Here is a 13,602-nt window from a genome sequence, read left to right as displayed (position 1 = left end):
AAAGGAATTAATACTTATAAAAAATAAAAATAAAATTGTTCCTAAGCATAAATAACTTCATATTATTAATATTTTTTAAAGGAATTTATACTTTTATTAAGAATCCTCAAAATATTAAGCAAATATATATATAAATATATTTTTATTTTTTTTTAAAGATTTTTTACTTAAATCCTGACCATTGCCTACTCTCTTTGTGTTTTAGCTCTGATGTATGCTAGTATCTTTGGGAATGTGTCTGCTATTATTCAGCGACTGTACTCAGGAACAGCTCGGTACCATCTGCAGATGCTTCGGGTCAAAGAATTCATTCGCTTCCACCAGATACCTAACCCGCTGAGGCAAAGACTGGAGGAGTACTTCCAACACGCATGGACATACACCAATGGCATCGACATGAACATGGTAAGAGTCAGGTTTTTTACACCTTGACATGGATTTCTATCATCGAATAAATAAATGCATTTATCAGTCAGTGTTTGCATTAATTGCCATGTGTTAGCTATCTACTGTTTCAAACATATGTATCTCAGTTACAGAGTATTAATGTCAAATGTGTTCATGTGTCTACGCAGTGATCTGATATGCATTGTCTCTTTCTTATACGCACTCAAACGGACTGACTTCAACACCCTGGTGAGCAGGAGGTATAGATTAATGTTTGCTTTGACCAAAAAAGCTGCAGTTGTTTTATTTTTAATGTTTTCCGTAATGTCTGTATATTTTTATTGAAGCATTCAGTTGGTTTTTAAACCGTGCATGTCTAACCGCGGGCAGTGTTGGGTTAAATATGTACCATTTTATAAGGTAAGCATAGTCTAAATGTTATAACCAATTAAAGCAATTAAAGTTGGGTCCATTTGAAGTCTGATGTTAAATTAAAAACTCTATTTACAAAGCTAATGGCATGTGTACTATGACTCATCCTGCACACGGACATTTGCCCAGTTCCATTTCAGTTATTTTCCTTCACTTAAATCAGTTTCACTTTGATGGACCTAGGCCGTATTGATGTTTCCCATTTTATTAGGCAATAGATTTAGTTAGTCAGTCAGTTAGATAGTTATTGCACATTAATGTTTTTTTTCATGCCAGTCTTTGTTTCTTGGCAGACATCCCAAATGCAATTTTAAACAAGAAACTGTGTTTTTTGTAGATATTTTTGGATTTTGGATGAACCAAAGAAATTGGGGTACAATACAAGTGGCAGCTGCATTCTCCTCTGCTTGATGTGCCGTATATCATTATATGAAGCAAAAGCAAATCAAAGGCAAACGCAAAGCAATGCAGCAGAAACAAAGGATCCCAGACGTGTTCATACTGTGCTTCATCTTTTATGTATTTGTAGTTGAGGGAGACAGGGCTATATTAGCATTGTATAATCTGAGCTCTAACGCAAAGCTCTTAAAACCTGCAATCATTCTGCCCTCCTTCTCTTCTCCATGGGGAACACTCTTTCTCTCTTTTTCTTTCTCTTTTCCCTCTCTCCAGGTACTGAAGGGCTTTCCAGAGTGCCTGCAGGCTGATATCTGTCTTCATCTGAATAACAGTTTGCTCCAGAGCTGTAAGGCTTTCCATGGAGCGACCAAAGGATGCCTACGGGCACTGGCGATGCGCTTTAAGACCACTCACGCCCCACCGGGTGACACGCTGGTGCATTGCGGGGACGTTCTCACAGCCCTCTACTTTGTGGCCAGGGGATCTATCGAGATCCTCAGAGACGACATAGTGTTGGCCATCCTGGGTGAGCAATGAACAATTAAACAAACTTTCACTGAAACCTGCAATAAGCAAATGCTGTTGACTTTACATCTAAAAGGCTGGGCATCTAAATGGGAAGTGATGGAGGAGACAAAAGGACTGAAGGACAAATGTAGTTTATATGTATATATATCCTATAATAAGTACAGGATCAATGTCCAAATAGCAGATTACTGAAATACCGTGGAAAATGGGTTATCTTACAACATGGCACTTGCACACTCATCTAAATTTAATATAAACATCTCAGAGGCTCAGAGGTAATAAGAGACTTAATGAAAGAAGTGCTGTCCTTCATTCAAGGATATCTCTCCTGTGATGAGCTCATCATGTTTTTTTTATAGATGGAGGGAGACTGAAATAGAGGAAAATGAGAGAATGAGGCAGAGAAGGGTTGTAATTAAATAAGAAGATGCAGGAATGAGAGTGATGGCAGTGTGGTGCATGTTTCCCTTGTTCATTAGATTTGCGAAGTGTCAGTGTGATGGAGAGCCCCGAGTGACAGCGCTAGTTTCATTATTTACAGGTGCATTTATTAAACTCATACACACACAAGCTCAAGAGTCTCCAGCCGCAACCATGCACGGGCAGGTGGAGCAGGGTAAGCCGAATTTAAATGGTCCATCTCTCTTCCTACGCAAGCTGGCTTTAACAGAATAAGGCCAGGGGAAGAAAAAGAGATGCACACTTACCCACTCATGCAACTCAGCAGAAACTCGCTGTTCACTTCGCAAAATTGCTGAGAGAAGCTACCTCCTGCTTCATATGTATTCTTAGGTCTCAGTTGAAGAATCACTACCTCAGCAAGAATCTATTGTCTTACGAAAATGTTGCAGATGGACACTTCATCACTGTACACTAAATCTGGCTCTGGCCAGGACTCTGATACTCTAATATCATACTAACCTATAATAATTGATATATAATGTACAGCACTAATAGCTGTAGCCACGACCCTGAGCCGGATTTAGATCCGGTGGCAGGTGGCCGCTGCCCAGGCGACTGTCGTTTGTTTGTCAGGTCTGACCTTTGATATGTACCACAGCAGAAATGTGTTGTCAGGCCTTGACTTTTCTCTTGGCACATGTCCTCACGAAGCTTGCAGGGGCTTTCAGAAATGTCACATCACCAGTGTTTATCAAGATATATTTTACACAGATTGTGAGCTTGCAATCAATGGCGGGGAAAAAGTAATGGTGACTATTTTTTGCAATTTTAGAGTATATATATATATATATATATATATATATATATATATATATATATATTTATATATATATATTATAATTTAGATTTTTTTTTTTATTAGATTTATTCGGATGTTTATTCTCAGAATTCAGAGTTGGCATCTTGCAATTCAGTTTATATCTTGCAAAAGTCAGACTTTTTAGATTGGCGAGTGTACATCTCGTAATTTTGACTTTTTTCTCAGAATAATGAGTTAATATGAAGCAATTCTGACTTTTATTGGAATTTTGGGTTTACATCTCATGAACTCATGAAGTCCAGTAATTCTGCAAAGAGCAGCGTAATTGATAACGTCATTCAGCTCGTCTTGGCTACTGCAATGTTTCTCACAGTAAATTTACAATAAGACCAATAAGACAAATAAGCCTAGGTGAGACTGCTCTCAGTAGAAACATGAGCACTGAGCTCCCACTGATCGTGTGGAGCTGATCGTCTCCGAAATCGGCGAAACATTTTTAAATAGATGCTGTTTTGATTAATAAACTGCAGATTTAAGTTTTAAACAACTACATTCTCGCCAGAAATACTTTTAAAACTACGTTTCATGACACAATAACAGTAATATTTTGAAAATTCTCTGAATAAATGGTTGTTGAAATCACAATGGTGCGTAAACTCAACCAATCAGCATTATCAGTGCCCAAGTCCCACCCCCAAAAGTTACAGACCTTTGAAAAAGTACTACCTCATGAGCAGGCACTTTCTGAGGGGCAATTTTTTACCCAGAACTTTGTTTAGATCCTGGTTCCAGTGGTGGAAATACACAGAGTACCAGCCCAAAGTCCCTAGTTCCTGGGTAAATTTCCAGTGGTGGAAACACAGCTTTACAGACAACAAATAGAAAATTTATTTCATCTTCACTTGCTGCACACATGTCTACAACAAATGACTATAATGAGCTGATTCATTTAATAAATTATCCAAAAGGCTCACAAAACCATTATCAATTTGAATAAACACACTCAAATTTGCAAAAAACAACTATAAGTAAGCTATTTGAAGGGTTGATTCCTCCAAAGAAGTGTTTGTTTGACCAGTGGCAAAGTTTTGGAATCGTATTTGCCAACATCCAATATTTTTTTTACATTCAAAAAAGATATACAGATATAAAGATATACATTCAATAAAATCATTTTAGTTTACTGTATTTAACTAAACAAAAAGGCAAGCAAAACCTTGCATAACTTATTTTGTTGACAGCACTGACACACATAAGGTTAATTACATTTACTGCAATCTAGCAATTTCAACTGGAATCCAAACAATTAAGAATTTCACATAAAGGTGAAAGATTTACCCACAGATTTTGCAATGGTTTTAAGAATCCAGCTTGGTTTAAAAGTTATTTCTGTGTGTGCTATGCTTCATACATCACTACTATAATTGACTTTTTTGCCTATGAAATTTCAGTTCATACTAATATGGGAACTTACTGTACTTTCTCCCATGTAACTATTTTTCCATTTTCTTCCTTCAATGCTTTATCTTCTCTTCTGATCACTGCATGCCCACCTCTCAGGTAAGAATGATATTTTTGGAGAGATGATTCATCTGTACGCCAAACCGGGGAAAGCCAATGCAGATGTTCGAGCAATGAGCTACTGTGACCTCCACACCATCTACAGAGAGGATCTTCTGGAGGTTCTGGAGATGTATCCTGAATTCTCAGACTACTTCTTGTCCAATCTGGAGCTCACGTTTAACCTGCGTGATGAGAACGCCAAGGTAAATTAGTGTTTTGAAATAAAATGTTCCCCACTAACATTGACTATATAGTTTATTCTCCAGTACTTTATGAAAATTAAGCATAACATCTTTAAAAATCATGGCATTAACTATTAACACATTAATACAAAACTGTATAACTTAATCGTATTAGTCTTAAAAAGTACAGTTTACTGTAGATTTGTACGTAGTAGTACTTAATTGTTTTTTAATGAATCTTTGCAAATCACCTGTCCTAATATGTGCTAGGTAGCAAGTTTCGCAACTGAAGTTTACAGTCAGCTCATCACCCCATGAAAGAGAGGGGTGGGGTGAGAAGAGCTCATTAGCATTTAAAGCAACATGGACTAAAACAGCTTGCTGAAAACAGTGCTGATTTTGACAGGGTAAAAATTTTGTTGTTTTACACTACCATTGAGAAATTTTAACCAAAGTATGTTATAGGCTTTTCATTAAGACCCTTGAAGAATCATATCAACTTGTGGAAAACTGGTAACTCTTAATGCAGTTACAAAGAATAGGCACTAGATCTTTAAAAAAGGATGACATAAAAGAAGTGGTTTTCAAGCAATGCGCAGAGATGTATAGTAACGAAGTAGAACTACTTCACTACTGTACTTAAGTACTAAAAGGCGGTATCTGTACTTTACTAGAGTATTATTTTTTTCTCCTACTTCCACTTTTACTTCAGTACATATTTTCGATGAGTTTAATACTTTTACTCCGATATTTTTTTTATGTGCTGCATCGTTACTCGTTACAATTATAAAAATGTTAAGAATCATTCCATTACAAACAGAACTGTAGATGGCAGGTTTGATGAAGCTGGCACATCATTGAGCGAATCAAGCGATTAAGAAGACTGCGCGTGCTGACTGAACTGCTGTGAAGAGAGAGATGAATACCGAGCCGAGACAGATAATGACTCGAGTTCACGAGTCAAGAACCGGTTGCATCGGTTCTCGGATCACCAGTAGTTCTTTCTGACAGTTCGATTCAATAAACCAGTTGAAGAAAACAGTTCACCGGTTCTTTTGCGCTCGACGTAATGGCGTCATTGGCGTTGACTGTAAGCCTTCGGTTTACCTGGGCTCATAACATTAGCACAGAATCAGTTCAGAATCAATCACCAAAAGAATCAGGTTCAGACGCTCTGTGTGTCGGTTTGCTTTCACGCTGAATCACACATGCGCAGTATCATCAGCTCCTCGGTTCTCGAATCGGACACGTCTGACAGAAACGGTTCTTGACCACTGATCTATAATATAAGTTATATATATAGATCAGTGTTCTTGACTCGTGAACAGTCTATTGTTCGTTATCTGGCTCGGCTCGGTGTTCATCTTCAGTTCTCTCTTCACAGCAGTTCAGTCAGTGTACTGTTTGAGTAAATGAATTACTCTGGGATATTGGTTTGTTTTAACTCAGAGGGAGTGTCAGCCACATTAAAGAAGTTAACAGCTTAAGTCATTTGTGGATTAATGCGTATTGGAGACGCGAACCGTTTAAAACGATTCAGTTCGATTTGGTGAACTGTTTCAAAAAGATCGGGTTACATCGAATGATTCGTTCGCCAACCGGATATCCAGACTGCTTTGTTTTGAACTCTCTCTTACAACAGACACAGAAGAGAAGACAATGCTGAATAAAGTCGTAGTTTTTGCTAATTTTGGACCAAAATGTATTTTCGATGCTTCAAAAAATTCTAACTGACCCTATGATGTCACATGGACTACTTTGATAATGTTTTTCTTACCTTTCTGGACATGGACAGTATACCGTACACACAGCTTCAATGGAGGGACTGAGAGCTCTCGGACTAAATCTAAAATATCTTAAACTGTGTTCCAAAAATAAACGGAGGTCTTACGGGTTTGAAACAACATGAGGGTAAGTTATTAATGACATAATTTTGCAAATTGGGCGAACTAACCCTTTAATCTGTTTTTTTGTTTACAAAAAGTTACAGTCAAATGAATTGTGATTGTCCTTTAGGTTAATCATTTGAAATAGTAAAAACAATATGTTCAAACTTTTGACTACTTTCTTTAATAACTACATAACACAATACTTGTACTTTTACTTTCAGTACTTGAGTAGTAAATTTTCAAATAGACTACTTGCAATACTTAAGTACAAAAAACGTTGAATACTTTAGTACTTCTACTTAAGTGTGGTGCTTAAAGAGCACTTCAACTTCTACTCAAGTCATTTTTTTGATAGAGCACTTGTACTTTTACTCAAGTCTGGGTCTCTAGTACTTTATACATCTCTGGCAATGCGTGATTTCTAGGCCTTGACAAGTAATGTAAATTAATGAAACCCATGGGTATTTTAATATCTTTTATGATTTTACAATTTCCTACTCATACCAAGCTCAAAAATATTTGATCAGATGGAAAATTAAAGTAAAAATAGTTTTAAAAATCATTATCGAGTAAAGATGAACCAACAGGAAAAGTGAATGTTGTTGAGGACACTGAAGAGCCTTGGAGTCAGAAAGGTTGAGACCCAATGTGCTACTACAGTATACAGTCCAAGTCTTCAAATGTGTATGTTTTAAGTATATGTAAAGTCAGTGTATAGTTAAATTCTCTCTATCAATAGGTTAGATGTTTGCAGTCCATTTACATAGTTCTGTGTCTTTTTTTTTTTTTTTTTGTATGTTTCTGCTTATAGTGGAATGACAATAAATCTCACTTTATTTTTTTTGTGACAAAGATTGAAATTTATGTTGTTATAGTCTCCTCTTTCTGGTGGGCTGTTGTCCATTGATTTATTGGATGTCAAGATTTTCACAGAATGACCTCTGAATAGCTCACCCAAAAATGAAAGTATTTTTACTCATAATTTACTTCATCATGTCATTCCAAACCTGTAGACTTTTCTTTCTTATTTTGAACACAAAAGAAGGGAATGAAATACTATGGAAGTCAATGGGGAACATTACCAGCATTCTTAAAATATCTTACACAAGTAAGAAACTGATGGCATATGATGACAAAATGTTAATTTTGGGGTGAAATGCTTATTTGTGCTCTGGTTTGTTCCTTCTGGCATTAGTTACTTTGATGATGCCCTTTTGTCATTTTGAAGTCTTTATAAAAAAGTCAGCTTGTATGTTCCACAGAAGAAAGCCAATCACTTTTTTTTCCTTTAGTGTTGCTACAGCAAATTAAGTTAGTGCCTTTTGCCTAATGTGGTGATGTCTTGTGTGTGGCAGGGAGCCACAGCTCCTCAGAGAAACCTATACACGGCCGTGAGTGACTCAGACACAGAAGACCCTGACGTCAGGACCAAACCCTGTTTTAAGAGGAACCACTCCGCAGGTCCATCTTCCTCTCCTCTTCTCCACCGTTTTCTCCTTTTTTGATCACTCCCTTGTTTCCCTTCCTCCGTCACCTCCTCTCCTCTTTCCACCTCTCTTTTCTCTCCCACTGAGTTTCAAGCTGTTGCCATGGTGATTGTTGGCCACAGACAGATGTTTGTTAGTGTGTGGTTGCAACGTGCCAGATTTCACCTGAACGGTCAAGAACCATTTTATCCCTCGTCCCTGTGTAACCTGCTGTTTGGATTATTCATCCCAGCCAAATCTCTTACTCTCTTGCTGGCACATTCCCTTCTATCTATGTCTTTGTTCAAGGTGCAATCTGGAGAGTGACCGTGAGAATAGTGTGTGTAATTCTGCAAGGACTTTGTGTTCCCTCAGGTTCTCCGAGCAGACTGAGCAGGACAGACAGGGAAAGGGGAAGAGATCGAGAGGTTCACACATTACCAAGAGAGGAGGAGGAGGTGGAGGAGGAAGAAGATGGTGATGAAGAAACAGCGAGGCCTTTGAGTCAATCCATTCCTGTCAACCTGAACACCATCCCTGACACTTACTCTAAAGATTGTGTTGAAAACAATCTGTTTCGCAAAGGTAACATACTTAACATGCATACGCATAACATACATACTCATTCTCAAGGTTGCCCTACAGTAACACTTTATTTGAAACATATCAAGATGTTCTTTATGCTTTAAATACAAATTGTAATTAATTGTTCATTTTACAATACATTACTTAATAGTAATTAATTTTTTCCCATTTTGTAGTGTACATCTGAGTGAAACAGATTATTGGAAAAGTAAAAAATATAGGGCAGGGACTTTGCTGATTGGATAGAGGCAGATCTGATGGCAAGCTTGCAGCCAATTGTAAGGGGTGGGATTGAAGCAGATGAAATGATTGGCCATTTCAGTGGAAGATCAAGTTATGACATTTTAATTAAGAATTAGTAGGTCTAAATTTTTTTTAATTAAATTATATTTTATATTGTAACTGTGCTAAAAGCTAAGAGATGATTTCCTTTTTCCTTTTTAATTCCAGATTTATTTGTAAAGTGCTTTTCATAATTATAATTCCACTGCAGCATGTTTTACCATTTTGTGTGTGTGTTATAACTTTTAATACATTATATTTAATCTTAAATTTTTTATTTTTTTTATCACATTTTCTGCTCAGCCTCTAGCATGCCATAGACCCCTAGTTTGAAAACCCCTGGTGTAGAGGAAGTTTGGTGTTTGGAGTAATTGGGACCAATTCTCACTATTAACTAGTTGCTTATTAGCATGCATATTTTTAACATATTGGCTGTTTATTAGAACCTAAAAGCACATTCTGCATGACCATATTCTAAATTCCTAATCTTACACAGAAACTAAACTTAACAACTACCTCACTAACTAGCAATTTAGGAGTTTATTAAGGCAAAAGTCATAATTAATGGTTTGTCAATAGCAAGAATTGGACCTTAAAATAAAGTGTGATCGAGTAATTTTATGAAAATGTGTTTGTAATAATTGTATATTAAAATATCTCTGTGTAGTCATTTTAGCAGGAATCCATGTAATCGTAAATTCTATGAAAGATTTCCCCACACAGTTTTTGATCACACATTCACCATGTTGACCAACGGAAAGCTACTTGGTTTGAAAGTAACTTCTGTTTGAGCTGTGGTTCATACAACTCTGCACTACTGATAATAAACAATGGGCCTTTTTGACCACAATATTCCACTAATGTGCACCTTAAGGTGTATTTGATGGCATTACGTGTGTTTGTGTGCCATTATGTGTATGTGTATTTGATGGCGTTATTGGTAACCTTTTCAGTTGAACCAGTATATAAAATGTATTGTATACAAGGCCTTGTAGAAAGTATTACCAAAAATTGTAATATCGGATTGTGTAGGGTAGGCTATATAAAGTGACTTTATAAATAACTAGAGAAAAACAATGAGTCACAAATGTGCTGCAATTTTTTGTGACTCTGTACAGTAAAGAAGAGGTTTTGATTGTGTGAACAATGACTGCTGATATAATTACTGTACACAGCCAGGGAGCTTCTCTTCCTTTTTTTCCTTCTCTCATCTCTAAATATTACAAGATGACACTAGAGCGTATGATAAGATATATCTTGTTGAGGAAGACATTTTTTTCTTGGGCTTCTTGGTTTTGCAGATGTTATATTAAGGCACACTGGTGCAGTGTTGAGAGAATTAATGACGTGTGTATATGTGTGCGTGTGTGTGAGAGAGAGAGAGAGAGAAATCTATATCTCATTTGTCTTGTTATGGTGCCATATGTTTTGTTATAGTGTGTATGCATATATAAATGTGCGTATGCAGTACAATTGACAACATACAAACCTAATTCATCTTACATATGTTTATGAATCATTGTGTTTTATTTGCGTGTGTGTCTGATGAATTGCACTGGGACTTTGTGTTTCTCTAGATGTGTGTGTTGAAGAATGGCCTTGTGGGAATGCAGATGACTCAGCGAAATCTCAGGACAGAGAAGGAGACGACGACTGTGAAACTGACATCACATTCGGCGAAATGGAGCAAAGACTGGATCTACTGCAGGAACACCTAAACAGGTGAGAGAGCAAGTGAAAGTGAGATAAAGTGGGTCACATGAAAGAGTAAATTAAGAGAATATGAGTATCGTGTATCATGAATATCATCAACTTTAACATACAGAACATTTTGTGCTGTTGATCGAATGGTGCCTGCCGCCATCTGCTGGTCAGAGACTGTGTTGCATCTCTGCGTCATTGTGTGTGTGTGTGTGTGTGTGTGTGTGTGTGTGTGTGTGTGTGTGTGTGTGTGTGTGTGTGTGTGTGTGTGTGTTTGTAGGTTGGAAGAGCAGATGACATCAGACATCCAGGCTATTTTACAGTTGCTCCAGAGGCAGAGCACTCTGGGACCTCCGGAGTACAGCACTGTGGCCATCAGTCCAGATTACCACAAACCCATGCAGCCCGTCACTGCCAAGCAGACACAGGTAACACACAGGCTGTGTTCACAAAGCATCTGTCCACTGTGCTGTGCAAAATATCATTTGTTTAAAAATTGTTTCCAGATTGGAGCCAATTTTAGGTGACTTTGCAATAGTACATTCAAATGGCAGAAATAGCAGTATGTTTAGTCTGTTTTCATCTTTGCAGAGTTCTGATCTAGAGAACGCCTGCAAATCCAAAGACTCCAACGCCTGCAGTTACCATGGAGATGACCTCTGACGTCAGCACACAACTCCATTGGTGACGGAGCCAGAGAAGGAGGCGGGTCTCTAGAGGCCCTCCTCTGATCCTGACTGTCCAAGGAAGTAACATAAGGTCAAAGGTTACAGTTTTCAAAGTCATGAAACAGAATCCAATAACAACAGAATTCCTAAGGGGGAAGTATAATAAGAGCAGTGTTTAATCATGTTCAATCAGAGGTTTGAGTTGTAATATTCAGACTTGCCTCATAGGGGAGTCACACTTCTCTATGCTTTCATGTAACTATGCATAGACAGAAAAAATCTACAGTAAGGTCATCCTCCTCAAACAACTGCAACTACAGCTAGACTCAGGGTAGAGAAAACGAGTCATATGCAAAGAACTGAAAACGACCTTCTATTTACCTAATAGTTAGGAGTCGAAAAAGTACAAAAGCTGGTCAACAGATGCATTACTGCAGTATCAGTCTAAAGGTTGTTCATTTTGTAAATATATAAATGAAATGGTGGTCAGGAAATAACATACTAGACCATGTCAATGAAAGATGCATGCTAGAAAAAAAATGCAGTGTTTGTTTATTTTTGCATGTTTCTTAAAAAAACAAAACACTTGCATTGATTATCAAGTGACATGAACTTGGTTTTTTGTCCATATATCACTTGTTTGAGATTTATATATGTATTTACTTAACTATAAATTTCCTGGTATTCAGGAAGAATATTTTACTTGAACTGAACTCTGCAAAACAAAGCCTCATCATCAAGCTGTCATCATCTCAAAATATCACATTATTCTGCCCATGTCAGATTTCCACAGGACAGTTGTCCCTTCAGAGCCAACTAAGCATTGTAAAAATATTGTCAGTATTGCAATATTATGTCTCAGTATTGAATTTGACAAAACTTTGATGGTCTAAGAAAGTGTCCGCATTTTTGGCCTTCATAGTAGGTAATTCAAACCACAGATGAACATTTGACCACTCCACAAACATCTAGGGGGGATTTAAGACTTAAAGGGTCATTTTAACCCTGCTCAGATATCATTTCCATATTCATAAGACAAATTTATGTTCTTTTTTTCCATCTGTGGAAATGTTGCCACATAGATCCCCTCTGGTTGTCCGCTCATGTTGCAGTTTTATCTGTATTACTCAGATGCTTGAAAGCCTTATGAATATTTAATGAGGTAAGCATTGAGACAGTTTATGATTGGCTGTCTGTTGCTAAACAGCTCGCCTTTGGATTCTAGCACTTAAAGCAAGGTAGATGCCTGATTTCATTCAGTGCTGATACGGCTGCTTAACCCAGGGTTAAAACTGGCCCCGTGAAAAGCCCTTTTTGTGTTATATGTTGCTTTTTGTCCTCATTTCTTTATGCATTTTACAGGTTCATTTGAGAATAGGTTCTTTCATTCTGAAGCTGTAGCAGTGTTTATCTGTAGAAATCTATCTGGAGAATGTGATCTGCAGGTGAAAGAGCTAGCTTTTGTAGCAGCAGTCATCCCTAGCCATTCCTTACTGAACCCACAAACTGCACACTTTTAGTCTTGCAGTATAACATGGCACTGAGTTCACGTGTAGGAGGACTGCATGTTTAACCAAAGTTAGTTGAATTAATCACTTTATCACATTTAATGAGATGCATTGAAACACACAGTCTTCCTAGTGTCAGCTAAAACAACAAAAAAAAAGGAAAAAAAAGCAGAAAAATGTATGCATGTCTTAATTTAGTAATTTACTCATAGCGCCACCAGATTTAGAGCCTCTTCGTGAATCTGATTGGTAGGCTGAAATCTGGAGGCGGAGCATCGTGACATATCAGTGTATGCTCCTCACACAGATATGTCATTGGCTGTCCTGACTTGCTCGTGTGACCGCTGTGATCACGGCATGCGCTGACCTAACAGTTTCCTGTGAGATAGTCCAAGTCGTGTCTGGTGTTTCAGGAAGCTGGCAGGAGAGGGTTTGCCTTAGGGGGGATTGTGGGACTAGGCCAGGACACGTGCCAGTGCGGGAAAAGAGCAAGAGAAAGATACGATACTATTGCAATCTTTTGCACAAACTCTTTGAAACATCTTGTACAGTGTCACTTTTTAAAACTAGTGCTGTTCGCAAAATTGTTTTTATGCATTTTTTTAAATGTTTGACACTGTATTTTATACAATGCAACACATAACAGCAGGTTAGAATGTTTTCTTCCTTGGATATATTGGTATGTATTATATTTATGCTGTATATTGTGAATATTACAAGAGTTAACGCACAACTGTGTAAATTAATAAACGACAGAATGCTTCATTTACAATGTTGCACAAATTTTATT

General features: G+C 37.4%; 1 protein-coding gene across 4 annotated transcripts in view; it reads left to right on the top strand.

The window, feature by feature from the left end:
* The window catches only part of LOC132161462 (potassium voltage-gated channel subfamily H member 7-like), a 75,801-nt gene extending 62,217 nt beyond the window's left edge, over positions 1–13,584 (top strand). For all 4 annotated transcript variants that reach the window (XM_059571529.1, XM_059571530.1, XM_059571531.1 and 1 more), the window contains 8 exons: positions 206–405; positions 1,501–1,744; positions 4,529–4,734; positions 7,958–8,063; positions 8,444–8,653; positions 10,513–10,657; positions 10,917–11,064; positions 11,228–13,584. In XM_059571529.1, the coding sequence (XP_059427512.1) occupies positions 206–405; positions 1,501–1,744; positions 4,529–4,734; positions 7,958–8,063; positions 8,444–8,653; positions 10,513–10,657; positions 10,917–11,064; positions 11,228–11,299 (1,331 nt within the window). In that variant the 3' untranslated portion in view covers positions 11,300–13,584. The remainder of the gene's footprint in view (positions 1–205; positions 406–1,500; positions 1,745–4,528; positions 4,735–7,957; positions 8,064–8,443; positions 8,654–10,512; positions 10,658–10,916; positions 11,065–11,227) is intronic.
* Positions 13,585–13,602: the final 18 nt, after the last annotated feature.

Source organism: Carassius carassius, chromosome 17 (assembly GCF_963082965.1).
Source record: "Carassius carassius chromosome 17, fCarCar2.1, whole genome shotgun sequence".
NCBI classification, from domain to species: domain Eukaryota; kingdom Metazoa; phylum Chordata; class Actinopteri; order Cypriniformes; family Cyprinidae; genus Carassius; species Carassius carassius.
This window is presented reverse-complemented; position numbering and strand designations above follow the sequence as displayed.